This window comes from Pelmatolapia mariae, linkage group LG7 (assembly GCF_036321145.2).
Source record: "Pelmatolapia mariae isolate MD_Pm_ZW linkage group LG7, Pm_UMD_F_2, whole genome shotgun sequence".
Taxonomy (NCBI): domain Eukaryota; kingdom Metazoa; phylum Chordata; class Actinopteri; order Cichliformes; family Cichlidae; genus Pelmatolapia; species Pelmatolapia mariae.
The window spans coordinates 26,660,413-26,687,429 of NC_086233.1; the positions used below are offsets into that span (position 1 = coordinate 26,660,413).

Consider the following 27,017-nt stretch of genomic DNA (forward strand, 5'->3'; position numbering starts at 1 on the left):
GACAATCATCAGAATTTGTCTCATGATCTAATGAAAGAAGCTTTGTTGTAAAGAGATTAATAAGGCAATGACATTTATGGCCTCTTACATATAGAATCTTTTAATTTTCCCTTGACTGATCATTGTCTTATAAGAGAAATACACATTTTAATTTATTTAATAAATGAGATTAATTTTGACAGCAAGTAATGGAAATGTGTGGTTTTAGGTGATAACAAAAGAAAGCCCAGCAGCCAGTTTTATACAAGCTTTATTTACAATGTCATTTCTAGCAGTGTAGGAAGCACGTTTTCATCAGTAAGCCCTCATTGGACAGATGCTATATGAAATCCAATGTAGACAGGATTTCTACTTTCCTCATTCTTAAAATGTCTACACGCTTCCCAAGTCACATACTTATGTACATAGTGTGTTTGTATACAAGCTATATAAAACTTGGCAAATGGAAGGTTATTTGCTACTTCAATACGAATTTTTTTCTTTTTCACCGAGTAAAAAAAACAAAACAAAAACCTACAGCAAACACTGCACGTTATGATTCCGACTTGTTAACAGCTCCCTGTTCATATTTTCTTTCTAACACAGTTTGACTGGCCTCCACTGTAGGTGCGCAACCAGCTAACAATCGAGAATACTGGGTAGTCATTTCATCTTAAGCATGTTTTAAAAGAAAAATGCACCACATTAGGACAGAGTTTTGTAGGATTACTGCTTTTCTCAATTAGAGTTCTGTTAATTAGAAAACAATGAGTAATAACCTCAGCATTAGATAATGATGCCAACTTTATGTTTGTACTGACAAAGTGGCATTGACGAGGTCTGAAAGTAGTCCAAACTAGCCGATTTGAAGTATTATTAAAGAACAAACAGATGCAAATAAGAGCAACAAAACACAGGAGCTGATTTCACTGGGATAAAAGGGGTTAAGACATTGTGCTTTTTCTTAAGGGAGATTTAAAAAAAAAAAAAGTTTTCCTCAAATCCCTGATATAAATCTCAACAGGTCAACCACAATGTGGATGTGTTCCATTATATACAGATTTCTTACCAGCGTATGGGGATGGACGGTTAAGAGTTCTGTGGAATAACATTTACAGCTGAAACTGCAGAGGTCACAGGCTAATGGTTTCGAAAACTCTGGGACAAGATACCGCCGTACTTTGCTACTGACTTCATACTTGAAAATATTCATCCACTACTCAGTTTTGGAAAACAAACATGACTTGCAGAGATAACATTTTAATGCAGTTAAACATCCATCCTCAAGAGCTAATGAACCTCTTTTCCCACTAAAAAGAAAGAAAAAAACAAAACAAAAAAACCCACCAGTCTTTGCAAAAAAACTTTTTAAATAAAACGATTTCTAAGAAAATTCTCCTACTTAAGAAACCGGAGGTACATGTAACTTTGCACTTGTTCACAAACCTTATCTTCCTTTTGTTGCATAAGACAAGTATTTAAATGATCTCTATGGATATATTACATCCACTGTAACAATATGAGTGGTGCTATAATACTACTAAAAGTTTAACACTGCTGTACAAGCAGCAAAAGAATAAGCTGTTAAGATAAAAAAAAATGCACACCATGAACCATTTAAGCTTATGTAACATATCAAATAGAAGTAAAATAGATTAAAAGCAGAGAAGAAAAGCCCACATTAAGCCCAACATAATAATTTATGAAGTTAAAATCCATATTTAACATTTTTCCCCAAATAACAAAATAAATGTGTGTGTAAGATCTATTGTTACCAAAAGAAAAGAACCAAATTAATGTTTTCATATAACAAATAAAAAAGGCACTAAATCGGATGACGCAACCATCCCTCTTATATAAATTAATGTATGCAGTCATACCTTTGACATACATATAACCTTGAGTCCCCGCTTTTCACTAGTTTCATAATCTTTAGGGAAAATAATGACATTTATTTAAAGAAGCTACATAAAATGTACAATATTACTCACAGTAACATCAATGTTTCTCCATTACTAATACTGTATTGCAGGACGCCTCTCAACTGTCTGATGTGAAGGGCTTTTTAAAAAAAAAAAAAAAAAAAATATATATATATATATATATATATATATATATATATATATATATATATATATACACACACATATACATATACATATATATACATATACATATATATAATTTTTTTTTTATTTTTTTTTTTTAAAGGAGAGTCTATGGTCAGCAGGACCATTGGAGACCATTTCCCTTTTAGTACGATGAACCAATTTTACTTTAAGTGAATAGACAGCACATTAGCCTGCATGAGCTAATGCACGGTTTCATGTCCATACTACCAGGAATTTTCAAAGGCAGGTCAAATGCAAGGTAAAATACACCGAGATATGGTAGGGCACAGGTTATTTGCTCCTAAGAAAAATTATTAGTCAATTAGCAATCAACTGAAATTTAGCTAATATCAGAAACACTATGTAGATGTGCGTTTAACAAAACAAAACAGCAAAAAACTGCAAGCAGGCTTAATGGGGGCTTTTACTGCTTTTCAAAACACATCTGTAACAATGTCTTTCATTTAAACACTTTATATTTATATCTCTGCAAACACTTTTCGGGCAGCATTGTTGCCTTTAGTCCAAAACTGGTTGCATTCAATACTTGAGGTAAAAGCACTTTTAAGATGCAATCTAGCAACATGTTCAGGGCTTTCATAAAAAATACTTACTGTAGAAGTTAAAAACAGAATGGAGTCCTTTTTTGTTATGCAGACTGATTTGCAGGTTATACCCCTCAAATATTACCCCAATCCTCGAGCCACACAAATAAACAGATTATGCAGGAATATGTCATTGAGGTATCCCTAAGCAGCCAAACAAAATCAACTTAGACATAAATACTAGAGAACAGGCCTATTTAAGCCCAAAACTTGACTGACAGATAACTGAGTTACTCCACTCCTTTTTCCTGGTTGTTTGTAACATAGGTGTAACAGACTTGATGCAGTGTGGAAGCAAACAAGCAGGCATGTTTATGAAGGCTACAAGAGGGGAGGAGGAGAGAATGTAACAAAGAGCATCAGGGTGTGGGGAAAGGAGTTGGAATGGTGGAAAAATGAACAGGGGAAAGGAGAGCGAAGGTTTTCTTTTCCAATCCCGTTCCTCCCCGGGCTTGTCTGGAGGTTATAATGCGTGACACCGCAGAGGGTTGTTAGTGCTCGCGTTGCTGCTAGTGGGCTGGTTATTCGCAGACTTGAGTCAATGCAAAGTCATGCAAACAGGCAGGTAGTTCATGCACGCGTGCCACAGCCTAGCCCAGCTGGGGGTCAGTGTAGGCCACATAAAGAACAGGCCAGGCTACGCAAGGCTCGGGCAGGTCATTGGTGTGCCAGTCATGCAGGGACATTGCTGTTGAGGGAGGGGGGAAAAAAGAAAAAAAGAAAAGAAGTAATGGTCAGATGGCAGGGCTTTTTAGCCTAAAATCAACAATCTGCCCCTGATCTAACACCAAGCAAAATTATTTCAAGGTTAGTAAGTTATGATTCCTGATATGCGTTAAAACTGGAAAATGACAACGGAACAAACAATCGGTTAAACACATATTGAGAAAAGCATACCCTATTCAAGACTCCCATTTAAAGTTATATACCTGTATGTAGTGTGCATTTTAAACACCCTTTAGCGAACCTGGAAAAAAAAGTGTTTTTTACTGTGACAGCAATGAGCTGATTATAGAAAGTGATATGGAACAGTCCACTCTGATGTGTGACACTGAACAGATCTTCATGTCCACTCTGCAGATGATCCAGAAACTAAATCTCTTTCAAAAGACATCCCTCAGGTCTAAAACTCTCGAACCATCGCACGGCTAAACGTTCTGTGAATACATTTTTTTGTCACGTCATATTAGGGGGAAGGTAAACCTGACAGACTGCCAAGGTACAGACATTTATATCAAACACTATGGCACATAAGGTGTTGTCTGTCAACTCCGTAAATGCTGGTGGCTCATTGTTCTCTTAGATACTTAAAACTAATTTACACCAGTATGTACACTAGCACAGGAAATCTATCAAGTCTTAAATTGCACCACCTGGAACAATTTCAAAACCTAAAGAAGTCTTTTTTTTTTTTCTTCGGGAAAAAAAAGCTACCATTCACAATTATTGCTGCACCATTACCAACAATCATGCACTCCTATTTGAAATCACTCAATTAAATCAGTTAGAACATTTAGCAAGCAAATCAAAGATTTACACGAGACATTACATAATCCTATGCTTCGATGTATTTGCTGGTCGAGACTGTAAAATGAAACACTGACACATTAAACTAAAAGTTGCTTTTACCTCCTTAAAGCTACATCATAAAGAGTTACAATAGATGACGCAGGACAGAAAAGCTGTCAAGTCCATTGCAAAAAACAAGCTGAACTTGAAAATGTTACTACAGGTAGAGATGTGCATAAATACTGCATGAACAGGTAGAGCGGTTCCTCTTATCAAAAATTACAGTAACTTGACAAGGACACGCGATTCTTCTGAGCCTTGCGGTCTGGATTACCTGCATGGCACAAGTTTACTACATAGCACAGGTTCAAGAAGGTCAGTGGTAGAGAGGGAGGGAGAAAGGATGTTTGGTGTGATTGGTCAGAACCTATTAAATATGCTGAAGCCTGATAAAAGGTAGAAGTCTTGCATCATGGGCGTCAAGGTAAAATACGCTTAGGGGGAGGAGAAAAAAAAAAAGGTGCAAGATTTGGGGCAACCTTTCTTGGCATCTCTACCTCATGGATCTGATCAAGAAGGAAAAAAAAAAGAAAATCAATCGGCAGGAAATGCAGGAAAACATTTACTTCCATTAGAAATGAATGAAAACAGAATGCCTCAAAATAGGCACATTGTTCGGGGGACTTGTAAAATAGCTGGCTGCAGCATTTCGTGCCCTACTGCCATCTACCTGGCAGTAGCTGACTGGGCGTGGCCGGGATACTGGCGCCGTGTGCTGGTGGCTTGTCTCTGCCGGGCCAGGAAAGACTGACCAGAACCAGTGTTGGCGAGTCGATCTTCAGCAGCCTTCTTCTGCAGAGACATACCCTGGTAAAAGAAACAGAGGAGGAAAGCTTAAGGCCCCATTTGAAAGTCACTACAAATCAGCATCACTCCAAGTCAAAGACAACCCTCAAGAAGGAGCACAGACTGTTAACACACATATTAAGACAGTCATTAGATTATCTGCTAGTTAGTCCACCAAGCTTGAGGTATAGGAAATTAAATTAGCTGACATTCAACATTAGTGCTGATTTAGCAGCTCATGAACAATAATACCAGCAACTGATCAGATATATAATGAGCAAACAGCCGTTGAAGTTATTGAATAGTCTGTGCTGCCATCTAGTGGTGATTTTCTTGGGCAAACATAAAAAGGGGTGTTTACCGTCTGTGTTAGAGAAACGTATTATATCTGTTATCTACAGTAGAAAACATACGCAACATTTAAAAAAAGCTCCTATTATAACATTTTTGTTTCTCAATGCTTTAGTAGATGCTATGTTCAGCTATGAAATACTTCCTGACAGTAGCTATTTCTGTGTATTGTGACTGGCTATTATTACTTGCTTGGCCACAAATCTCAGCTGTATGTGCCACAGTGCATTTTAAAAAGAAGACCAATCGCCTGTATCACCAGGATTTGTTTCAGACTGTATAGGTGCTCCTTACCATATTGTACCAGGCTGACACAATCAGTTTCTCCTCATGATCTCTTTGGCTCTTTGTCTTGTCCATTTCTTTCTATTTAGAGGAAACATGAAGGCAAAATTAACCTTACAGAGTGGAGGATGTTTCTAAAACAAATATTGGCACGTGAGTCTATCTATTACTTATTTTGCCAGGCCCTTTTTTCAGGCACCCTAATTCCCAACTAGAGGACTGATTACCTCCAGTGAATGCAACATCCTCTCCTTCTCCTGCAGCTGGTTTTTCAGGGCTTGGACTTCAGGACCTGAACCTTGGTTCTGTTTGGGGTCCAGCGTTCGGATTACCTGTGAAGGACAAATTCAGGTTATGTTTGGGGTTTTTTTTTGTGTCCCATACAGCCCGCCCTACAGAAGACTATTCATTTATGGGCCCTTTGCTAGTAAACATGTACTCACACTCTTGGCTTTTTCGAGGTATTTCTTGTATCGCTCCTCCATCTGTTTCATGTCTTCATCTTTTTTCTTCAAGGCCTCTTCCAGCTCTTCCACTCGTTGGACTGAGAGGGGAAACAGCATCTTAGTTTAGATTTCCTTTAAACTGACTCATACATTTTAATGTCAGTGCATGAAGAGTTACCTGTACAGCAACATTACACACAAAATGTTTTAAATGTCAGCGCGCTTTGCATATTCAGATATCACCGTAAACTCACTGCTGGTGTTGTATTTCGGCTCCATTTCATCAATGAAGGCATTTTTCTTCAGCAGCTCATTATTCAGCTCTTGTACTTTTTCCCTAAGAAAAAGAATATCGCACCTTATATCAGGTAGTTCACAATATGAAATGCAGAATTAGGCGACATGGGCAAATTAAGTTAAAACACAGCTCAGACAACCACTCACATGTGCTCCTCATATTTCTTTTTCAAAATAGAAGACTGGAAGAGAAAGAAGAAAAAAAAACAAAACAGGCAAACGTGTTAGAAATCGTGGTATCAAAATTCAATCAGTCCTGTACGTTGAACTGTTTTTGGAAAAGATCATGATCCAAGATGTGGAAAGATGAAGAGATGAAGAGACCTTCAGTATAGTCAACGTGTTGATGATACTGAGAATGTACAATTAAAACAGGAACCTAATTTCTTTACATTTTGAATCAGCACCAGTCCCCAATTTGACATCAAGGCGACGTGCAGCCAGTATAGACAAAACTCATTTTCAGAGTACTGAAAGATTACATGCTCTGATTCCTACAGGGAAGCTAGAGGAGAAGACAAGGACTTTGGGGTTTCTATCAGGGGTGGGGATTTAAAACTACTCACAAGAACAGAGAATATTTGCGACTTGCTACTACTTTACTCAAAAGTGTAAATGCTACATTCGGTTACACATTTTTGTCAATATAAAAATGTTTTAAAAAGCTATGCAAACATCAGAACTGAAAAGTCTAAAAGCTGCAACTTGCTGAAATCACAAAGATATACTTACTATAGTCTGACAGTGGAGAACAGTTTGAAAATAACAATAATAAAAAAGAACAAAATGGCAAAAATTAAAAAGAGGTGCCAGATGTGACATATAATAATCTGACAGTTTCACATCTTTGATTCTCACATAAATGTCGCATCTGTACTTTCAATGTTATTTGAGGGAAATAGTTTTCCATTCTCTTCTTTCTGTTTGCATGATTTTATACACTGTTCTCGTGATATTGAGTGAAAGGAAAGATGAGGCTAACACTGAGATCTAAGATCTACAGTGACGGACAAGAAATTAAACCAGAAACCCCACAAAAGAAAACAAGTTTTAGATCAGTGTTAATCAGGCAGTAAAGACAAAGTTAAACATGCACGTAAACTCTCTTCCTCACATCAACCTTCCTGGGAGATGCTCCAAATCGCATTTTCTTAAAAATCTGTTGTCCCATGCTAGGAACTAGTTTGGAAGAGACAAGGAACAGAGAGTAGGGCCATGAAAACATTTAGCATCAGAGGTGAGGCGGCAGGCAAATGTGTTAATATGATGGAGAAAAATCAGAGTTGCTGAATTGCTGGGGAGCTTGTATTAATCTCGTTCACTGTCGCAATCAAGCCTCAAACACCTGTCTTTAACATGGCTAGACATCGTCCCAAGAAAGCTAGTGTGTCTAATGCTACAGCAGAAATAATTGTAAATAAATAAAGTATATCAATAAAATGAATAAATAAAATGACATATGCGCAGAAAGGGGAATGCAAAAGCTGTTAGAAGTTGTTAATGTTTACAGTGCATTGAGGTAAGCACAAGAATCAAAAAGGCTGATGTTGTGAAAAAAATGTTCGTTGCCTTTTTCACTATTGCACATGACTTTCCATGACCTTAAGCCGTCAGTAGAAACAGAGCACTGCACTCTCTGAAGTGTAGTTTGATTGCTTTCTGTGTTTACTGCCACCAGTAAACTGGTGCTGGAATTACACACAGTACAGTATGAGTACAAGAGTACAAGCATTTACTTACATCATCTGCTTTTGAACCCTGTTCTTGAAGATTCTTCTGTAGCTCCTCTACCTGACTCTGTTCCTCCATCAAGCGCTGATTTATCAACCTAGATAACAAGTACAAAGTTTCACGACAGTGTTTTTATTTTCAACAAATCAATGACCAAACTGCAAAATAAACTGTTGTAGATCCAATATTAGTAGGAGATTTTTAGCTGATAAGTCATTCACTGAAATACAACAAAGACAAGAACATCTGTGTGGAGAAGTAAAGGCGAGAATGACCCACACTCCAGCACACAAGTGAAAATGTGGCTCATGAACAGACCAAAAGGAAGAACAATATTATTGTTTGCTCTTCTCAGATTCTATATCAGTGAGACACTGGGTTCAGTAATAGGTGATTTCCTGTTAATACAATAAGCTATATGTGCTCGATGCCAACCTGTTCTCTGTCTCCAGTTCATTTTTTCTCCTGTTGGCATCCTCGAGTAGACTCTGCAACAGTGCGATCTTCTCATTGTCTGATCCCTCCTGAGCCAGTTTCAGCATCTTGTTTTCATGCTGAAGACGAATCACGTGTTCTCTAGAAACACAGAAGCATCACGAGCGTTAAACTCAAATAACAACCATACTTGTTTTATCCCACAGTCTCAAAAATGCTTCAGAATATTAACCTAAATGATGAACTTAAAATTTACAATATTTTATGTTTTGTTTTTTTTTAATCATCTCATGTTAGTATAGGGCACAACGTGCAGAAAGGGAAACCTCAACCACAACAGGAAGAGGGCTCACTTTGAAATGGTGTACTCTTGTGCACGGAAACATATACACAAGCAAGCTCAGGTCAAGTAGTGAGTGTAAGTGAGATATTCACTTCAGCGTAACTAATCACTGTAGCGAATCACCTTATTACAACACTGTCTGCTTACTGAATTATACCTATGGCTTGCTCCCTTTTAGTGCTCCTGACAATGTTACAGTAGTGGGTTAAATCTGACAAATTCCACACTTGAGTCAAAAATGTTATCTACACAAATTTGGTTGGATATACCCTGTATTTAATACAGCAGGAGATAAAGCTTGAGGTCAGCCTTGTCTTGGGCTCTAGTGTGACAGACAGCCAAATGAATATAAAGCACCTGAGAGCCTTACATTCAGCTAATCACCAAAACAGCAGGATGGGTAGGAAGCTTTGTGTCAAGCCCTGTTTTTAGGGCATGGCACATGAATCCATTCTAAATGAAGAACTGACTGTTTCCAAACAATTTATTACTGACTACAGGTACTGACTACGACTTTCAGGTGAGGTGCAGTTGGCTGAGGGACTGAATTTTCAGCTGCGAGTGCGACTCACTGTTTTACAGTTCAGATCAAATTAACAGGCAACAGGTGCCTCTTATAAAAGCAGCATGCTGATACTGAAAAGTCCCCAAAAGACATAAACTGGAACAAAAAGTCATTAGTCATTCACAAAACAACATGTTTTCATCATTTACCTTTACAGTAAATGAACTGCCTGGATGGGGTTAACCTTCCCTCTCCCTGAAAGTAGCTTTTAGAAGATTTGTATACTCACATTTTTCCTGGGTTCACAAGTACTGAATAAAAATTTAAGCATATTATCCAGCCAACAGAAAATCCAGCTGTCCTGGAAAGCTGCTGGCAGTCTGATGTAACTCACACTCAATTATTACATAACGCTCTACAGGGTTTTTAAGCTAAACCCATCCACCATAACAGCAGAGAAAGCCTTGAAGCGGGCTTGAAACTATCTGGTTGTAAAATATATTACACTAGAGACATACTTTACTATCCAAAATTTAGGAATCAAGCCTTAAAAAGCTATTTTACCAGAGCATTAGTTATATTCTTTTTGCATAGTTTGCTGTTGTATTTGTTACTCAATTATTAGTTTTTTGTTCTTTTTTATTTTAAAAACCAACTTCTAGGATGATCTAATATCATTATTGGATCTGTCCATCATATTCTTCTCTTTCATTTAAAATCATCAAACTGGCACAAAAACATATGGGTTAAAACATATATATACACACACATACCGCATCTCTGGAGTGGTGATCTCAGCAGCCAGTGAATCAGAACCATCGTTGCTACCCAATGGGAATAAACCTTTAAATGCAGATATTAGTTGTAAATAAGATGAGCAAGAATTCATTAAACTTATAAGAGGCAAAGCTACACCTATTATATTTCAGGACAAAGACATTTCTTCACCTGATGTGAACTGTCCCTCTTGAGCTTGAACACAGTGTAGTTCCTCAATAGTTTCCTTCAATGAATCTCTCTCACTTCGCATACGCTATAAAGAGACAAAGAGTCAAACGTGTGAATGAGCGAGACAGACAGAAGGACAGATGTGCAGGATCTGGAATCAACATCAGTGTGCTTAGTAGTAAAACATTTCCAGTAAAATACTTTCCAGACAGCTGGGCACAAGTACCAGTTATCAAGAGCCTTTGGTCAAAATTTCCTCTCATGCAAAGTTACAAGGTTTGACTTTTCTAGCTGTAACAACTTTGATTTCATCTAAAAAGAAAAACAGGTCTGAAAGAACAATAAAGTGGCATATTTCATAAAAACAAAACAAACAAAAAATGAAAGTAATTCTTTTGTATTTCATCAGTCCTAATTTTAGTCACATTAAATATACGTACATCTTTTTCTTTTTGTAAAGAATCGACTTTCTCTTTGAGGCGTTTATACTCAAACTCCATCTTGTCTGCCTTTTTAGACTCCTCTGACAGTCTGTTCTGAAGTTCAACCACCTGTGAAGAGAGATGACAGTTCAAAAGAAGACCTGATCTCTAAAAAAAATGATTACACAAGCATGAAAACATGTTAAACAGAATTGGATTACAGTACTAAGCCTGGGAAAATGTAAAACTTATTTATTTAGGAACAGGTACCTGTCTCTTGTATGTCTCCAACTGGGCTTTGGCAGCATTCGCCTTTCGTAGCTCTTCCTCTAAGCCAACATTAGCCTGCATTAAAGCTGTAGTTTTCTCTTCCATAAGCTTGTTCTGGAAAATACGGACAAAGATTTTTTAGACTGAAAGTCATGTTTCACAATCTGATTTACACGTTTTCAAGAACTACAGTGTTAAAAAAAAAAGTCAAGTAGCACTCATGAAAATAAAAGCTGTATTAAAGTTGCTGTGTGTGTGTGTGTGTGTGTGTGTGTGTGTGTGTGAGTGAGAGAGAGAGAGAGAGAGAGAGAGAGAGAGAGAGAGAGAGAGAGAGAGAGAGAGAGAGAGAGAGAGAGAGAGAGAGAGAGAGAGAGAGATTGTACTTGTCTTCTGAGCAGTCCCATGTCCTCCAGTTTCTTCTTGTAGTGTTCCACAGTGCCCTCCAGTTTTGACACCTTGTCAGATGAGTGCCTGCGAGGAAAACAACAAGCAGTTTTATTTTCACCACTGTCATACTGATCCTACTGATTTCCACACTGGATTAGTTAAAGTTTAGTTTATGGACAGATAACAAGCTGTAAAGCTAAAAGTTTTTTTTAACCCATAGTGTTTTCTTGGCTCTTTTATTTTCTGTCTTTAGGCCAATAAATCTACTAATGAATGAATGCTAAAATTAAAACTTGTGCTTCACAGCACCTTAGCTAGAATTACTACAAACAACAAATCTCCTATCTTATTAGTTTTTTTACTTTGTTTTAATTTAATAATCTTAATATGTTAAGGGTTTGTTTTGCATCCTCACAATACCTGAGGACATCGATCTCATCTTTTAGAGACTGGGCCTCATCAGCCAGTGATGTAAGGTCTTCATTCTGGGACTTCACATCCAAAAGTTCTTTTTCCAGCTCCTCACAACGGATCCGGTAATCATCTTTTGCTGCCTCCAACCTAGAGGGAATTAGAAACAAGTGTCATTGAGCCTGCAGATTTTTGGCATTAATCAATTCAACCCTGACTTGTTGAAATTCCTTTCCACGTTGCATGCAAATCGAGACCTGAAGGTTTCTTCCTGTAGCTGCTCCAGTTGCGTCTGCAGCTGAAGATGTCTGCGTCCAGCAGGGCTGTTTATATCCTCTATGGAGTCAGACTGGTTAAGTCTCTCCATTAAGACCTGGTTTTCTGCTAGTAAACTGCTCTTCTCCTCTTGCAGGGCTGCCACCTGGAGAAAGGGAAGTGTTGAAGAAAAGGCCAAAGAATGGGATACACGAAATCATGAGTGAAATGAGAGGAATGGGATAAGAAAAGGTGAAAAATGGGACAGCGTGGAGAAAAGAAGGATTAACGGGAACACAAAAGGTGTGGAAAATGATCGATTGAAGGGATTTTAAACACATGAAAAGAAGAGATGCAGAAGGGAAACAAGTTAGAGATGATTTATAACTTTCACAATGTAGGTAAGCTACTTTAATTTGCTTGTTTCCTTTACAGCATCCAGTCCATTAGTTTAACAAACACACACCAAACACACCTTAATAAGGCAAATCAATTAACTCCAACATGGCAGAGAGGGCTACATGGTTGGTGTTTTCTCAGTGTGATGGGCAAAGCAAAGCAAAAGCTAGGTGCTGCTGCATTTTAATGTAAAGAGTAAAAATTAGCTATATTGATATAATTTGTTGAGAGAAAATACAAACCTTCTTTAAAAAAATGAATATAATCAGTCAATAAGGAAGGGATTTTTATTAATTTGCCTGGATCAAGTCTATAAACATGCCTTAAAACACTGGAAAAATAATTTAATCCTTCTGGGACTTTAGGAAAGTTATCTAGTGAATCTATTTTCTCTTTTTTATTTTATTTAAAAATATATTTTAAACGAATATGGTGTGACTCACTCTCTCTTCTAAAAAGCTTAACACTTCCACGTCTAAAATTCCTACGAAGACTGTTGTGAATGTGAAGCAGGGGAACTTGCAGCATTGTGAAAATTCCCTTACGGCAACAAAACTGCATCACATCAAAGATGCGAGCCAGACAGCTCAAAAAGCAGGAAACAGGGTGGAAATCAGCTGCAATTAATTCCAAAACCAGCACACAGGTTCCTCAAAAGATACCAAGTGCCTTCAGGTACAGGCTTAATAATTTTGCTGACTGCTTGCTGATCAGAGTTATGCAACCAAAAAAAAAATAATCTGAAGACTGCATATGTTTAAACAGTGATGAACGCATTGTTCCAAGAAGTGACTCATTTCTGAATTCAAATGTTAACCTATTTCCCTCGCTTTCTACTATTGCTGTGGAAAAGCATGGGACACACCAAGGTAAAAGAAAGCCACATCTGACACAGCCAGACCAAACTGCAGTTGTGCCTGGTGTGCTCCAACAGGACAATGTGTACAGTTGCACAAATGCTTGTGCACAAATGTGTACACATACATGCACACAGAATTTGGAAAAGGGGAACCTGTTGCAAGCAGGCTAAAGAAAATCACACACCATGAACATAAGAAAGAAATAAAGAAAATAAAGTTTGGATTTACCCTCTCTTCTAGCTCATTAAAGTCTAACCTCAGTCTATCACGCTCCTCTTGGGCATGGAGAGCCTTTAAACCAAGGCAAACGGTATTGAAAGAGTAAAGAGGAAAGATAAGAGGAAACTGATTCAACACAAGTGGAGAGCAAGTATCCCTTTAAATTACAGCTCCACTTTTTGGCAACAACTGCAATTAACAGAAAAAAGCATCTCGGTCTTTCATTTACAGTGAAGATTTTGGGCTGGTGAGTCGGATCGCCAATTTGGCAAGGAAATTATTAAATAAGGAACTATGGGACATGCCAATCAGTAGCAACTGAATCAACAATTTTGATGACATCAATCCAAAAATGGAGCTGCTTTTAAAGTGTAACTAAAAATATCTGTAAACTATATTATGAAGTATGACAATTATGTAACAAATGAGTTAGAGCAGAAAAAGTAAGAATTTGCCAAGTTGTTCACAACCATATTGTAATAGCTTGCAGTGGGGTGTAGTGGCAGAGTAAATGTACACGGTGCTAGCTGTGAAGAGCCTAAAACCACTGGGCGTTATTAATACAAAACCAACCTGCAAGTCAAGCTCGCGACACCTCTGGGCAATCTCTTCCTTGGTAGCCAAAGCATCATTCAGCTCCTCAACTGTCTTCTTCAGCTGAAAACAGATTAAGCATAAATCAAGAACTGCTGCTCCTCAAAATGTTTTATGTAGCACACTTAATATAGTGTACTACTTAATAAAAAAAGGAAAACAATTCTATGCAGACCTGTGAAAAATGAAGTACATCCTTACTATTGTCATATAAATTAAGAGGGTAAGTAGCAGTCAGGTGCTGCTAATCAGTGGATTCACTGATCAAAAAAAAAAACAAAAGACAAAAAAAAAGCAAAAACAAATTTTAGTTCAATCTAATCCAATAGCAAAGAAGAAGGTTTATAGAAAGACTCTGAAATCATCCACATGAACAATATAAAAGCAGTAAAACTACACACAACAATAAAAACATCGTTGTTTTTATTGTTTTTACTAAATCTACATCCAAAAGATCCCAAGTACATAAAGTCATAAGACATCATCCTCCCAAAAAAAATCCTCCCCAAAAAACAAACAAAAATCCACAAGGTAAATAAGAGAGACATAAAACTAAAGAACGCTATTGCAGAGGTAATAAAAAAGTTTAGATCCTATGACATCTTACTCGTGTTGTTCTGCGTCTGCAGCCTGAAGGAAGTGGTTCAAATTCTCTGTGAAGGGGATGAATCTGGCTCAGCACAATAGCTCAGGCCTTTCACATTACCTGCTGCTCATATACAGCAGGGAGTAGTCTGTGGGAAAACTATTATTTTGCTGGCTACCCTCACAACTTTGTTCAAGCCTATGCTGTTCTTCGCTCTAACATGTTTATGAGAAAAAGTTCATAGAAAAAGACTGAACAAGTATACAAGTATGGATAGTTTTGAAGGGTTGCCAGGATTTTTTTCCCACTAAAAAGAACATGGAAACAAGGCTTAGGTTTGCAAAGCTACATCTGAGCAAAGCACAAAGCGGAGATGTTTGGTGACAATGCACAGGAAAAACCAAATACAGCCTATCAGCGCACCTCCTACCATCTGTCAGCCACAGGATATGGCTGACAGATGGTATGAGGCACCTTATAGTAATTGAGTATACCAAAGTATTGTAGAGTCAAATGTGAGGCCATCTGTCTGACAGCATGGCCAAAATTGGGTCAACCAACAGACCTATTATCCTAAGCACAGACGGAAATTTACAAGAGAATAGCTGAAAAAGTAACGATCACGCTGTTGCAATGACGGAGTCAAAGTCTAGATCTCACCCTGAGTGAAATGCTGTATTGGGACTTTAAGAGAGCCTTGCATAATCAAAGGCCCACAAACCTCACTGAACCAAAGCAACGTTGAAAAGAAGAGTGATCCAAAAATCCTTCACAACAATGTGAGAAACTGATAGTGATACAGAAAATTCTTACTTCAAGTTACTTTTGTTAAAGATTGTTCTAAAAGTTCATGAATCATGTGTTATACTTAGTTTTTCCACAGGACTGCATAGGATCTTGTCAAAGCTTGAAATCTACATACCTGTCTGTCCAGATCCACATATGAGTCATTTCCTCCTGTAGCTGGAGTCTCTTTAGTCATCAGCTACAGATACAAACAAAAATGGTTAGAAGTGCAAACAACACTAGCGATGGATACCATTAGTTTTATTGGTATCAATATTACTATTTATCATCAGTATCATTCCTGAATCGAATAGGTTTAAAATTTATAATTAACATTACCAGTGACCAGAGTGCGTTTTTTATCCATAAAAATGTGACCAGTTAGCTGTTGATCACTAAAAAGCAAGAATCAAAGATTCTTACTTTCATTTATTAGTTATTATATGCACATAGTACTTTTTAAAGGTCTAAAATAGATAACAAGGTACCTCTTGGATGGCAGTCATGACAACATGCTGCACCGATTCTTCCATCACCATTATGGTTTTGATGTATTCTAGGGATTAGAGAGAAAACCAAAATTATGAGTAAGTATAAAGTAGTACATAACTTTCTGAATCAGTGGGTAAAGCAGGGAGACAACACAGAACATTGGCCTCTTAAATCCAATATTCACCTTGTTTCTGTTCACAGGTGACAGCGCAGCCCAATATAAGTTGTAACATCCTTCCAAGCTCGGCTGCATCAGAGTGTTCTCCAATAAGATTAACATCAGGTAGTGGGAAGTCATTAATATCCTGGCCTAATACCTAGAGACAAGGATAAAATATGTAAGGGCTATACATTGTACTGGTTTGTATTTATTTATCAGGGGTAATGCACAAGAACATGAATCTCCTAAGAGAAGAGATGCATTGTACCAGATTTACATCAGTTACTAGATCATTTCTATCCACAGTCACTGGGGAGATCAAGCAATAAACACAAATACACAAAATCACGTAAGCAAGGAAAAATTATCCTAACACAAATTCAACTGGTAGTTCCTTCAATAAAACACAGACTGTAACACAGCACCAAATCCCATATAACAATTACTGTCGCACATAAACACAAATACATCTAGAGGATAAAAGAGAATCCCCCTTTTAACATCACATGAGAAAGAGTGGGAATAAACAGTAGTTCAATGAGCTTATTCCACTTCCTACCAGCTTTAAACAAAAAGGCAGATTGGAACAAAGCAGAGTTCCTTCTAGGAACTTCACAGTCCCCTCGAGCTGTGAGCTCCAAGCTCTGGTTGTGTGTTCTGGGGGATGGCGCACAATATTATGAACAATTTAAAAAAGTGAGTTGTATATCTGAATTTTTTATTGTATTTTATATATTATATACACACATAAACAGTGTATTGGGATTTAGTCCATCCGGCAACCAGATGAGTGAAAGAAATAGTATTCACTGACCAGTTGCAAGTCATTGCTGGAAGTTGACTGTAGTTGCTGAGAAAACGATTGCTAGAGTCCCAGGCACATAGGCCTGTGTAACCTGTCGCGAGGGAAAAATGTGTATTCCTCAACCAGATGGCAATACCGCCTTGTGATTGTTTTGGTCACTACTATATTGTTGCGTTTATAGTTTGATTGGAAGTGATGGACTTGTCTACAAACTCTTGCCAGCTACTCTCCGAGCTGTTAAACTGTCCAAAGTGTGAAACAAACCAGAAATGATGAAGGTCTTTTTACAAAGTAAAAGTTGTGCCTCAGTGCTGCAGCCAACACGTTTCAAAGGGCACAACTTTTACTTTCAAGTCGAATGGTCTCCATTTCCAGTAGGTATCACACTTTATGAAGTTATCCTACCCCTCAGCTAGAACAACACGACAGATAACCTGAAAAGTACACGCAATTAACTACAGACCACCGTGGCAACGTCTTAGCAACCTAGCAATCGGTAGTTGTATCACATCCAATAAAACAGTAAATTTTAAACAATAAAATCACATCAGAAACCTCAAGAACAACTGGATTATTATGACTTGTGATGACTTAAGCTGACTGGAGTAGAGTAGACAATCACTTCTCCTCAACAAGAACGTCTGGATGTAAAGTACTGAAAGTTCATTTTAAAATCATTATAGTAATATTAATACTCTTACCTCCTGGATATAGTCTAGGATGCCTTTTAAGATTTTCTTTAGATTGCTGATCTGTAAAAGAGAAAAACGTATATTATTAGTAAAATTCAGGTTTAATCAGCAAATACTGATTAAAAAAAAAAGAGACCATTTGACAAAGCCCATGTCATGCACACTTTGCTATTATTGAAATCAAGAGTAAGTGATGTTTACCTTTAACCTCCAGTTGTCTCCAACGTCTGGCTTGATTCTACTAATCCAAGCATCACTAAAATACACTACATCTCTAGAGATTTCAGACACACAGACAAAAAACAAAACAAAACAATGCAAAGTGGGCTTTGGTAAAAAAAAAAAAAAGCAGACCAAATGAAATGACTGGGTTTTTTATTCATTTGTGGACTATGGATTTAATATAATTTTACAGAGATGAAACTGTATTTGTTTACCTAAACTTTACAATGATGTAATAAAATTTATCAAAAACTGATTAGAAACATTGCATTTTCTTTCTACACAAACATTAACAGTAACTACTTACATTTTCTGTAGAACTTGTGCCATGACAACACCACTTGTCAGGTCTTCTACAGTCTTGCATGGAGCCTCTACTCCAAATGTCTGGATCTGAAATAAGTAAACAAAGTGCTGGTTACAGAACTAAACTATACAATTATACAGGAGTAACCAGTGTGTTGAAAACAGTATAACATTTTTGAAACACTAGAAAAACCTATTACAAGATTAAACGCCCTATTTTAGGGAATCCCTTGCTCACAATCATACTGTCACAGCTGTATGCTGGCCAGTATCATCACACACTTATCTGCTGTCCACTGAGCAGATCCACTGTAAATTTTTATAATGGTGTCTTTTAATAACTCTCAATCATCCACAGTCCTAACAAGAACTCACACTTATTGCTCTTGCAGACTTTACTTGTCATTCTGCTCAATTTCTATTATATTATTATTTCATTATGTCCCTTCTAACTATTTCACATGTCTTCTCTTCCTACCCTCCATATTTTTCTGTAGCATACCCCTCAGGCAGAAAGTCTGTTGCCCAGAAAGAAGTGATATCAGTCTGCATGCCAACTTTACAAGTGCCAAAGGAAGAAGAGACACTAAGAAAAGGAATGATTGGAAACGTCAAACAGGAAGAAAAACCCAGTTAAAATCCTGTTTGTACATCATTCTGTCTCTCTCACTTTCTATTATATAGTATAGTATATACATAATACAAGACCTCTATTAAAAGTAAAAGCCAACCAGCTGTCCAAATATTTTGCTAATCAACAACGACACAGGTTAGTGAGGTTTGTTTCTTGTGTCAATCTATTTTTCTGTGAGTGACATAACAAACTGAACGTTCTCAGTTGACAAAGAGGTACCAAAAAGACACCAAAAATTTTGTCCCGGTTCTACCTGCTTGTCTCTGTGAGTGTCATCATTTTGATTAATGTCTGGTATGTTTTCCCACCCTGCTTTGTTATGCCGGGGTTGAAACTGAAAAGGCTGAACCGAATACATGTTTATCTCACTGCAAGTCTGAGAGACTGACTGAACCAAGACTTTTACAAGCGTTTGCTGTCACTACCGAGTTTTAACATTTATTTAAAACTGAGTGTTTTATCTTTTTTTTAAAAAACAAGATTAAAAATGAAAAGTGAATTCACTGTTCTACACACACACCCACACACATACTTATTGATAAGTGGAAGAAAATGGATGGATGGATGGATCAATTTACTGTACTAAACTAATTTGATTTCTAACTATTTTTAACAGTTTCACACCTATTTATATTTTAAGTTAACAATTTAAGTCTGGGACCATGGGAAGTGTGTTATTATGTCACAGAAAAGAAACTAACAGCACTATTTCATCATTAGGAAAGAACAAGATTAGTAAACAAGAAGACACTTGACACTGTACACCTTAGAAGGACACAGCTCGTGTGGTATGAGGGCAGCATGACATTGCAGTAACATCTCTCTACAAGGAAAGCTTTTAGACTACAGTTGTATTTAGGCTGGACATGAAAGGTAACGCTACAATTTAGAGTCTTTTCCGCTTGTCTTTTTTTTTTTTTTTGGCACTGTAATTACATTGGGGGGCCAATTAGCTGCAAAACTTTATCTATCACTGCTTTCAAAATAAGCGATTTGTCAAATAGTCCTAGGCAGCAAGAACCGAAAGCCAGACATTGGCCAAGAGCCAACACAAAAGAGAACCTAAACAGTAGTCGTGATTATGTAACACCAATTACTGGGGAAAAGGCAGAGAAACTTCACCTGATTACCCACACCCACAGTTTTCACTCCATCTACCAGCTCACTTAAACTCTTTTGCCAGCTTTAAAGTACAGGATACAGTTACTTACCAACTTCCTATATTTGATGCAACTGGGATAGACGATAATAGCAAGACTTGCCTCTTAAAACATTTGCTAAAGTAGCAATAAAATCATAAAACTGTAGCTTCTAAATGTGTTAGCTTTTTTAGACAGTATTAAAAATATGTTACTAAAATACGAGCACGACCACAACACAAATCCCTTTTCTTTTGAACAGCCACTGAGTTAAGAGGAACTGAGACAAGACAAACATCTAAGTAGAAACGGCTGCATGGATCCCTATTGTTATGAACTTAGTACTGCACAACAGCAATATTTGGTCTGCATCGTTTCCTTTTGCAGGAAAGGCAGACAAGGAAAGAAAATAAAGGATGAGCCAGCCCTGCAAAAACCACACTGACCACTAACAAACGTGACAGTATGCCGGGCAGTCCTTAGCTGACAACACGCTGTGAGAGTTGTACAAAAGAAATGAATTCACGGCCCCTGACACGCAATGTGCTTTTGTGCTTGATTTAACGTATTACCTCAAGTCATCTTAAATCAATCAGCTACTTTTCCACTTTGCTGACTGATAAAATTTGCCTTTCATTTTCATGTGGCTGTAGCTTGAAAAAGATCCTACACTATTCTTTCTAAACAATAGTGGCTTTCATGGTAATGTGAGCTTGACAGCTTTAGCTTTATGTCCCACTGTCCAAACCAGCGCAATACATACAGTAACACTATATAACAAAGCATCGGAAAGGAATGTATGCTCATGTGATTTCTAATAAAAGCCAAAGCTGACCAGTGCAGGTGGGTTGCTTTATGTGCAGGTGTAGGACATTGTGCAGTCACGTTTTCCATGAATGAAGCCAAGTATCATTCTGTTCAGTACACTTATCCTCATAAAAACGCCTTTAGAGATTAGTTAATTATGTCACATTTGGTGTCTTGAATGTTGATCAGGCACAAATCTAAAAACAATTAACCCAGTAATTACATCAGTCACAAAAGGCCAATCAGCCTTCAATCAAACCTAATGTTTATCGCCAATATGCTGGATTACATCACTGAATATAAAAAATATGATTTAATTTTATATCCATCCTCTTTATAGTCTCTACGTTTATGTGAATCAACAGCTAAATACATGCAATCGGTAGTTACAGAGGACTAAATCTAGTTAGTATTTACTATGCTTTGGTAAATACTGTCTTGGAAAGAAAACTTCGGTGATAGACCTTTGTGTTGCCTCGACTAAAGGGCAACAGAATATGAGCCCCAGTGTAAAATATTATATATAATATTTTATATTTTATAATATAAGCCTAATTCAAACTTTATTGATTTCAGATGGGATGTCAACTTTTGAGATAGCGCTAGGCTACTAAATGTCCTCTGGATGAGATCATCAGCTCATGTTCCAATCAGCTTATTTTAATTAAACTAATCGTGGAACCCTGAAGCACTCATCAAAGAGCAAAACTAGGCTAATAAATGTCCTCTTAATTATCAGGATCACCTTCCATTCAGCTTGTTACGATTATACTAATCAAGAAGCCTTGAAGCACTTACCAGAGAGCAAAACAAGGCCAACAACCACTTCAGCATCTACTGGAATAGTACCGTCTGCACACCCTGAATTTTTATGAAAAACTGCTTCGACAGATACCCTTTTGTCCTGCTCAAGGCAACTTCCCTTAAACAGTTTAAACATAAATGTGAACATGTACCAGTACCTACAACACCTGCACAATCTCGATTCCACTACTGTTAAGAGTTTTTAAGTTATTTCTTTAAGTTGAAACTCATTTTACTACACACTGGGCAAGCGGGAAGCGGTCCAAAGATACCTTCTAGATATCCACTATAGTCCCTAACCTATGTTTAAAACCGAACTCTGGTTTGTTTTCCCCCTTGGTGTGGTTCACTTTTATAGATTGTGAACACAATAATCGCACGCAGGTGTGGACAAAAACAACCAATTCGAGACCCTTTGAAGATGTTGGTCTCAGTGCGGCTCCAAATGAACTACAGAGCAGTTTGTTTATAGATGTGTAAAGGTCTGTATGGGCTAGCAATTAGCCGTGAAAAAAACAGAAATTTTCCATGTTCTCCAAATGTCCAGAACACAGCACCTTCTTGCTGTAGTTTACTTTTATTGCTCCTGCCGCAGATCCATCTGGCCAATAAGCGGAGTGAAAATTCTCATGTGATTTGTAGTGATGAATTTTGCTTCGCTTGGCGCTCACTTGGATTTTTCTCTGCGTTAAAAGAAACCAGGCAAAAGCGACATGTTTACTAGCTCATTAACTGATACAAACTATAGTTATGAAATAAGTATCGTGTAAACTGAGGTATTTGGAGGTTCTAATTTTGCTCATGTTCAGCTCACGAGTCAGCAGTGTATTAAAAGGGTCGATCAGGAACTTCGCATTAGACTACCTGGTTTACCACAAACATTTTTGGCCATCACAGATAATTCTTGCATTAATAAGAACACATTGACTGACAGTATAGACCATAAAGGGTCACTGAACCAAAACAATGCTTCATCAAGATGTGTTTCATAAGCCACTGCAACACGTAAACTTGGTTTCATATGTACTTTTGGAAATGAGCGTGTAGTGAAAAGTAAAAACTCAGCTAGTCAACCAAAAACAATAAACAATCATGTTATTATAAATGTCAGCTGTAGTACATAAGTTGGTGGTAACACATGGGGTGGACTGAGACCCAACAGGAAATCCACACCTAAAAGTTTGCAGAAACAGCTGGGTCAGGACATGCTCAGCTGTGGAGAATGTATGCACGACTAAATAAAGTTTAGAATGTAAGCAATCATGTATTAAGAGGCCGGATTAGCCTTTTTCAAATCCGCAGCGCATTGAAACCCTAAATCACAACATTGTTAAATACACCAGACTAACCATCTCCTTTGTGTTTTCTCAAATTTAATGGTTAATGGCTGATTCTCATATAGGGCTTTCTACTCAAGCATTCTGGCCTTATACAACATGTCTCATTCACACAATAACTTCTCTCTATATCTAAGTGCTGCACATTCACACTCTGATACATGCATTAAGAATAACTCTGGGTTCAGTATCTTTCCCAAAGACACTCTGCCATGCAGACTGGAGCAAAAAGGATCGAACCACCAACCTTCCAGTTAGTAGATGACCTGCTCTACCTGCTGTGATACCCAACCTTCCCAAGGGCAAATTAATGAAAAACAACAAAAACCTTCAATCCTGTGGCTTTTATTCATTAATTCTTTTTTAAACATCCAGTAATTTCATATAGTGACAGTAAAAGTACATGATGTGTATTTTCCAGTCATGTGCAACCCTTTATATTTAAAGTATATATTTAATTTGAGAAATATCCCTATATACTAAATATCTAGTTAATTTTTCATTAACAGTCTGGATAATGACCAAAGCTACACACTCTCACATGTAGCACGCAGTGGGAGATAATCACATGTGTTCTCACTCCTGGAAATATTCCACTTGTTTTAGCTGTGGGCGCGTGCAAGGCGGACCATTCAGCAGGCAGGATACATGAAGCTGAATGGCTCACCGTGAAGTCAAATTGCCTGCATTGCTCTTCATGCAAACACAATTGGATATTATAGACTTTGAACTAGAAAGCTGGGAAGGTAAATAGTGTTTCTCCAAACAAATCTAGTATTTACAAAGTCATTAAATAGTACTTGCAAATTTAATTCACAAAGAACATGCATGAAAATCAGCCATGCTTGATCTTAATGCTGCACTAATCTAAACCAGTAACACTTGTCTCGTTTTAGTCCTGATTAGTCAGTGATGTATCTTCACTGTTAATAGGCATGTAAGGTATGTGAGGCATGTTTGCCAGATCCATTATCACTATGACAAAGGTTTACCGGGCCTTTTCACAAAGGGGAATCAATTATTTTATGCTATGTGTGTAAAACTAATCTGTGGGTTCATCTACTGCTCTTCTTGACACATCTTCAGTGAAGTTTCTGGAATCGCTGGATGTTTTATGGCTTCAAGTATCACACAACAACCTCCAGGTGACCCAAGTGAACCTGCTCAGAAACCAGCTTGTGTGCAGATATGCTGACATTAGAGAAGCAGGGTAGCGTGCATGAACTCGGCTCCAATATAACCAGCACCAGATTGATGTTTCCATTATACAATTCTGACATTTCTACCACTAGAGTATTGTGACAACATGTAAGTTTTCCATGCAGAGTTTTCATAACGTTCCATCCAGTCACATGTCTGAGCAGCACTTTATTAACCTTAAGGTCACTGGTTTAACATCAGCAATTGTCACGTCATACCATGATAAATGAGGATGTGACAGCTTTCCAAGTACAACGTGTTATCCCTTTTCTAGAAACCCAGAGTTGGGAGACCTCATTGATCAATGTAAACATATACCAGTGTGCAGCACGTGACTCTACAGTCCGACGCCTTTAGCTTAAATCCCTGTTTTCAGCCTCTGAGCATCAACGATATGGGGTAATGTCTGGTTAAAATCCAAGCCCAAGAAGTTATTTAGCATTAACATTTTATTCAGAAGAAGGAATGAGGAAGAAAGGCGAACATAATAATATGCTACACTGAACAACGATGACAGGAATTTAACCCCAAAGCAGACACCGGGCGTTTATCCTCATTCCATGAGAAAAGAAAAAAGGCTTGACCAAAAGAAGCTTTAAATCATAACAAGGCCAATGCGGTTTGGCACAGCACTCGGTAGGGGTTTAGTAAACGAAAGCTCAAATAACGTTAGGTAAAAGCCCGATTACACAGCGCATGAATCAAAAATCAATAGTTACGCCATGGTATGTGGTGTGCTGGCAGCTAGCAAGCAACACATCAGCAGCTAAACACAGCAAACAGCTGGCCTGCATACGTAACCACTGTGAGGCGAGTCATTTTCCTCTAGCCAGCTAACGTTACTCCCGTTAGCTCATCGAGCTACCATTAGCCTAGCTAGCGTCGCCGGGGCGCCGGAGAACCGTCTGTCAGCGGAAAAACAACTATAACTCGATTACTTACCCATGTTAAGAGGCTTTCACACACTTCCATACGATCCAAAGACTCTGATGTACTCATCGTGATCTAACGTAGACTGACTTTACGTGGCGAAGAGAGCCTGAACTTGATAGTCAGCTTCATACACTCCCGAGATCTCTGGCTCTCTGGGTGTCTCACAATCCGTCGGCCAATGGTCGGGTTCGCTGGTTCGCTAGTCCGGCGTCTACCAGAGGCGGGCTGTGTGGGCGGAGTCTATAGTTCGTTTTAAAGGGCAGTTCTCACAATTTTATTTTGAATGTACTGTCAGGTATTAATTACAGGAAAAGCTAGTCCACAACCAATTATTATTTCAAAAGAATCCTAACCTGCTCTGCCTTTCATGTGTGCCAGTTTAGCTGATTTAGCCTTTGCTTGAAAACTAGCACAAAACAAGCACCAAATGAAACATTCATCTATTTATGGTTCTAAAATATGTAGACACAATCACAGGCAAAAAAACAAAACAATCCAATGAAATTACTTTTTTTTTCTGGCAAGCAAAACGGAAGCAGCGCATAAGCTTGGGGAGACATACAGCTGACTCAGTGCTGCGTAAAAGCACAAGTCTAAATGCTTATAGAGAGCACCAGAGGGTGTTTCTCACAGTGAGACACCCAGTGAGGTTTAAAAGAAAACTAAGCCAAAATACAGAAACAGTTTGTTAATAACTAAGTGCAACCTATGATTCAATAACTTGTTCAACTGATGATATTGTTGTTGAGCTGTAGCTCTTAAGGTTTGTTGTAATTTCTTTGAGCATTGCATAGTCTGACCTAGGGGTGGATTTTTGGGGACATCCACTCCTGCGAAGATTGGCAACTGTCTTGAATATTTTTTCAGATGTGCATTTTTCTTGCTTTCAAATTATCCACACAGAATCAATCCACACAAAAATGTTGTTGTACATGCACAAAGACAATAAAGGGCTATTCTGTTCTATTGTATTCTAAAAAAAAAAGAAAAAAGAAAAAAGTTGGAGCAGGTCTAACCACACACAAAAAAGTCCCATTAAAAGCAACTAAGGATTCATAAAAGAAAACCACTTGATTTCTTCATGCAGTTGTCATAATTCCATTTAATTTAGATGGAATCCCACTAACCCTGAGAAAATGAGTGCACATGATATCTTTGAAATTATGTTAATAGATTGTATGAGAGAAGCAGCATTTTTACACATTTCTGATATGCATTTTGGCATGTACACAAAGTCTGTGCACAAAGTGCCCCTTGCATGATGCTTCCAAAATAAAGATTACATCAGGGTGGGACTTCCCAAAGACCTCTCAAATGTAGTTCACCTGGAGCATTACAACATATGCTGCTGTCTCTGGCTTTAGTTTAAACTGAAAGGGACACTAGTGGAGCAGTACTCAAGTATGACACATACTGGTATGTGGCACACCCTAAAACAAGAAATTCCACGAGGTAGCTGCTGGTCTCCTTTTTTGGTAATCTAAATCTCTGAAATACAGTGAAATTTACAGTTAACCTGCTCCTTTTACTTTGCCTACCATGACAAGCTTATCAAACATTGGCTTGAATCCCCAGAAACCAAATAGCCTGGATTCATCGCTCAAAAAGCAACCATGGTTGCACAGTAACTTTGAGGGAAAAGGGCAGATAATGACGTCTCTCTATCTCTGGCTCCACTAGACAACACTACCTATTTAAGTAATCACAGCTAAAAAAAAAATAAAATAAAAAGTAAAAGTAGTTGAGGTGGAGATATTTACTGTGCACCAGTCAAAAGTTCAAGCTGGATTTACACTTGAACAGTTTGGTAATCCCCCATTTATTTACATCCTCAGTAAAACACATTTTGTATAGAACATTAATTTAATTTGAACATAAATAAGACTTTAATATATTTCAAAATCTG

At 37.8% G+C, this 27,017-nt stretch overlaps 1 protein-coding gene across 4 annotated transcripts; it reads right to left on the minus strand.

Moving 5' to 3' along the window:
* Window positions 1-234: 234 nt before the first annotated feature.
* hook3 (hook microtubule-tethering protein 3) lies at window positions 235-25,292 on the minus strand. Of its 4 annotated transcripts, none has more exons than XM_063478684.1 (25): window positions 25,121-25,292; window positions 18,259-18,344; window positions 17,931-18,003; window positions 17,739-17,789; window positions 16,257-16,389; window positions 16,069-16,136; window positions 15,717-15,779; window positions 14,188-14,271; window positions 13,624-13,686; window positions 12,139-12,302; window positions 11,891-12,031; window positions 11,467-11,554; window positions 11,084-11,197; window positions 10,832-10,942; window positions 10,392-10,476; window positions 10,217-10,286; window positions 8,596-8,736; window positions 8,170-8,257; window positions 6,577-6,611; window positions 6,387-6,469; window positions 6,130-6,230; window positions 5,914-6,018; window positions 5,696-5,767; window positions 4,935-5,071; window positions 235-3,383 (listed from the first exon to the last, which is right to left on the minus strand). In XM_063478684.1, exons 1-25 carry the CDS (start codon window positions 25,175-25,177, stop codon window positions 3,368-3,370), a joined length of 2,229 nt encoding a protein of 742 aa, XP_063334754.1. In that variant the 5' UTR covers window positions 25,178-25,292; the 3' UTR covers window positions 235-3,367. The 4 variants fall into 4 exon arrangements, with proteins under 4 accessions (XP_063334754.1, XP_063334755.1, XP_063334756.1 ...); XM_063478685.1 differs by having other exon boundaries at window positions 235-4,770; XM_063478686.1 differs by lacking the exon at window positions 13,624-13,686.
* Window positions 25,293-27,017: the final 1,725 nt, after the last annotated feature.

Bases quoted from the DNA above. Each gene is read 5' to 3' on its own strand.
- hook3 (XM_063478684.1), bottom strand. From the start codon at position 25,177: ATGAGTACATCAGAGTCTTTGGATCGTATGGAAGTGTGTGAAAGCCTC. The intron at 10,943-11,083 runs GTACCTGTTCCT...CTCTCTTCACAG, and splicing joins TGGAGACATACAAGAGACAG to GTGGTTGAACTTCAGAACAG. The intron at 10,477-10,831 runs GTACGTATATTT...GTCTCTTTATAG, and splicing joins CTTTACAAAAAGAAAAAGAT to CGTATGCGAAGTGAGAGAGA.